Genomic DNA, 3946 nt, shown 5'->3' on the forward strand with positions numbered 1-3946 from the left:
AAAAAAAAAAAAAAAACTACAAAGAAAGTTTCTAATCCCACAGTGCACTAGCTATTTAAATTACAATCACTCTGGTACCTGAAAATATATTTTGAGATAGTAAATAACTCTTCAGGGGCTGTTTAACATTAACGAAATTAACCTCGCTCTTATTGTGGGCAAATCCAAGATGGCCGCTAGCCTCCTAGGATTCTTATGTGCCACAATGACCAGAGATACCAACATCACTGCAAACAATAGACTTTGTTTTACATTGAAACCATGTGTTTGTAGGTTTGTACCAGCTATTTGAAATGTTTGTGTTTAAACTACGTAACTATCTTACAATCATACCACGGGTTCATAACCTACTTTATGTAGACAATTATTTCGAATTAACCCGAACCAAATACACAGACAGACGAGCATGAATGACTACCTCTTTGGCAGTGTATAATAGATTAATTATTGTAGTGAGAATCTAAACTAAGGCAGAGGATCGTGTTTATTTCATCATTAGAGATGGCCTTGGCTTCTGAGATCATGTACTCTCATTTATTATCCAGCTACAAGCCAACACTGTTTCATTCCGTCGCAAATGAAACCCAGAGTATGTGGACTTCTTCGCAGAATTGAATGATGGTGATTTTGATTAACGTAGTCTTATTCTTTTTAAATCGGAAAGCTTTATAGATAGACAATATAAATTAAACCAGATGCCAAAAATCATTAAATCAAATAAATAACATAAATAATACAACTCTGTTTGGTAATTGAAAAATTAATTATGTTTCGATTGGGTGACAATAATATTGTTAGTAAATGTAATTCAAATATGTGAAATAGGATCACATAAGCCAGATTGTAGCTTTGCATGGAATTTGGTGGACATTTTTGTAATGTTTATACATTTATGGTAGTCTCTGAAAAGAATGGTGCTGTGTAATATGAAACTTACCAAAGAATCTATTCCCAATAAGAATAAACAGATGAACTCAAAGCAATAATGAAAAGGTCCTTGGGCTCAATATTAAAAAAATATAAGTACACTACATAACGATGATAATATTGGAGAAATATAAATACACCAAAACATTTTCATCAGATATATATACATTTAGACCAAACGCTTTAAACAACTAAGCTGTAGGATGAAACTCACCACCCTCATATTTATGATTTTAAAGAAGTTTAAGGAATACTATTTCAAAAATTATTTGAATAACGGGATATGAGTATAACATTTATTTTTTAGGTACAAACTAAATAATCTACAGTAAAAGAAGATCTCAGAAGGAATGATGCACGTTATGGTCCCATATTTTATGATTTTGAAGAAAACCAAAGTGTTGTCCTCCAAAGTGATGTTCCTTATGCTCATGATGCCCGTGGCCATGGACCGGGATGTGAACCGGAACCTTGACTGGATACGGCACCTCCTTCTCCACCGGGTAGGGAACCTTCTTCTCTACGTAGACGGGGTAAGGCTTCTCCACAGGGTAGGGGACTGGCTTCTCAACTGGCACCTTGACAGGATAAGGAACTTTCTTCTCGACGGGGTAAGGCACGTGTTTGACAACAGGAACGTGATAGGGGACAGGCCGGGGGACATGCACCTTGACCGGGTAAGGGATGTGTTTCTCTACAGGGTAGGGCACCTTCTTCTCCACGTAGACGGGGTAAGGCTTGGGGATATGTACGGGGACTGGCCTCTCTACATGCACTTTTACAGGGTAAGGAATCTTCTTCTCGACGGGGTAAGGCTTAGGGATGTACTCTTTGACCGGGTAAGGCACTTTCTTCTCCACAGTCACCGGGTAAGGTTTCTCCACAGGGTAGGGTACCGGCCTCTCGACGTGCACCTTGACAGGGTACGGTACCTTCTTCTCCACATGGACCGGGTACGGCACCTTCACCTCCTTCTCTATCGTTATGGTCTTCACCTCGTGATGGTGATGGTTGCTGAAGTCATGTCCATCGACTATGATGGTAGTCAACCCTACTAGTACCAGCGCCAGTAGACTCTGCATGTTGCTGTACTGTGATCGTGGAGATGAGTGTTGCAATGGTAAGTGACCGCAGGCTTATATACTAGTGTTATGCGAGTTATCCAACACAGGCTCATACCTTCCGTTGAGCTAATAATCGAGAGGTGGGTTATATAATTGTATATCATCAAATATTTGTATCCCTCTTCAAAGTCGTTAAGATATGCGGTGTCATTAAACGCTTAATCAAAGAATAATTTACACCTTATTTTAAAATTGTCTTGACTGGTTTAGTTGGATGCAAAAAAACAACAACGGTAAACAGTATTACATCTTCAGTCCACTAAGAATATTAATTTGCATCTGTAACATTTTACTTTTCTTCGTTAACCATATGAACTGTAATTTTTTATATAATGTATAACTTAATATTTGTAATTATATTTACGTATTTGTTAGTCGGCATTTCTTTAGCATTTGGTAAAGTAATAACTCGTAAAAATAACACGATCGTTGTGAACTACGATTAAACATTGAATTTAAACTTCTCACTTAATGACATATACTCGTACAAGTCATTATTTGTATCATGTTGTACCACATTGTATACAGATATCGTTCGGATGTATCTTACTAATTAAGTTAAAGAACTCTAAGCGATAAAAGTTTGATTCATTCAGCCATTAGGATTGAATTAAAACTTATGAATTGTAACTCCCCAAAACGGTAACTCTAGATGATTTAAGGTTGAAAACAGCCAAAGGGATAAAACAAATTATAACGAGTGACTTTGCAGGCGAGAGTCATGTCTGGTCAGTCGGGCGCCGGTTATTGAAACAAGTGTGTTTGTGCTAACTGCGCCAGTTAATTGATTATACTGCTGTTGAATGTTGGAAACCCTAGGTTACTAAATACCACATTAGATAATCGAGTATGTGCTGCATTGTATTATCTTGTATGTGATTATACTAAGGTATAAAATCTAATTTACAAGGTGTCTTAATCATAGTAAAATACTGAACGAACCGACAACCTTTTTTCAAAGATGTTAAGTGAGGATATAAATTGTTTTGAATATTTCTAAATAGTATAATTTTATTATAGGCGAATTGATTTTAATGTCAATTTTATACAGATCGTTTCATTGCACTTTTTCCACATAGTCAATGTTTACAAGAAACTTTCTCCTGGATGAAAGTAAGTGTGTTGTATTGAGGACCAGGTCGATCTATCAGCTCTAATGTGGGTCAAGTGGACGTTGTCCGCTACTTTACTTGATTTATTGTGTTTGCAAGTTCGATTTATTTGTTTGCTTCCTTTCTCCTAGTGTAAACAATGATCATTTTTCATTAGTTCACTGAATGGCAACCATTTTTTATTGAAAAGAATATTATGTCAATTTACGTACATGTATAAAAACAGTATTGATAACATAAATATCTTCCTATTTTCATATTATGATAAGTTCGATAAGTTTGTTATATCCCTTATTTCAGTGTAAACAAAATTTGTTTTTCTATGATCATGAGTTGCTTACCGGTAATATACATTATCCTCTTACTTCACTGAATAACTTTATTAGCATTTTAAAGCATTGCAAAGTAGGTCAAAACGAAATGCATACTTATAACCTCATGTTTTAATTGCGTGATGCCAGGATTTTCTTAATATTTAACGATTCTATGCTTAATACTTTTATAAAATATCGAAAAGGCCTTATATTTATTTATTTCAACTTATTAAAAATGTCTTACCAGCAAAACGTGTAAATTAATGTTTCATTTGATAATTTTAGTGTTGTTTTGTTTTATAAATGCATCCACACTGCATTGCTTGAGCTTCGAACACATTTTTCTTGGTTTAGTAATAGTACAGAGAAGTCTATCCAGATTAACATTGCAGTTCTTGCTTTGCTCACATTTCAAGAAGATGTTTTAAAAGATTCCATTGACTCAGGGGAACCTCCAGCACTTAGGCTT

General features: G+C 35.4%; 1 protein-coding gene across 1 annotated transcript; it reads right to left on the minus strand.

The window, feature by feature from the left end:
* Positions 1 to 1268: 1268 nt before the first annotated feature.
* LOC128982628 (uncharacterized) lies at positions 1269 to 2009 on the minus strand. The gene has a single exon (XM_054401578.1). It carries the CDS (start codon positions 2007 to 2009, stop codon positions 1269 to 1271), a length of 741 nt encoding a protein of 246 aa, XP_054257553.1.
* Between the last annotated feature and the right edge of the window lie 1937 nt (positions 2010 to 3946).

Source organism: Macrosteles quadrilineatus, unplaced genomic scaffold (assembly GCF_028750875.1).
Source record: "Macrosteles quadrilineatus isolate MER2022 unplaced genomic scaffold, UCM_ALF_1.0 Scaffold_812__1_contigs__length_30776, whole genome shotgun sequence".
In the NCBI taxonomy this organism is placed as follows: domain Eukaryota; kingdom Metazoa; phylum Arthropoda; class Insecta; order Hemiptera; family Cicadellidae; genus Macrosteles; species Macrosteles quadrilineatus.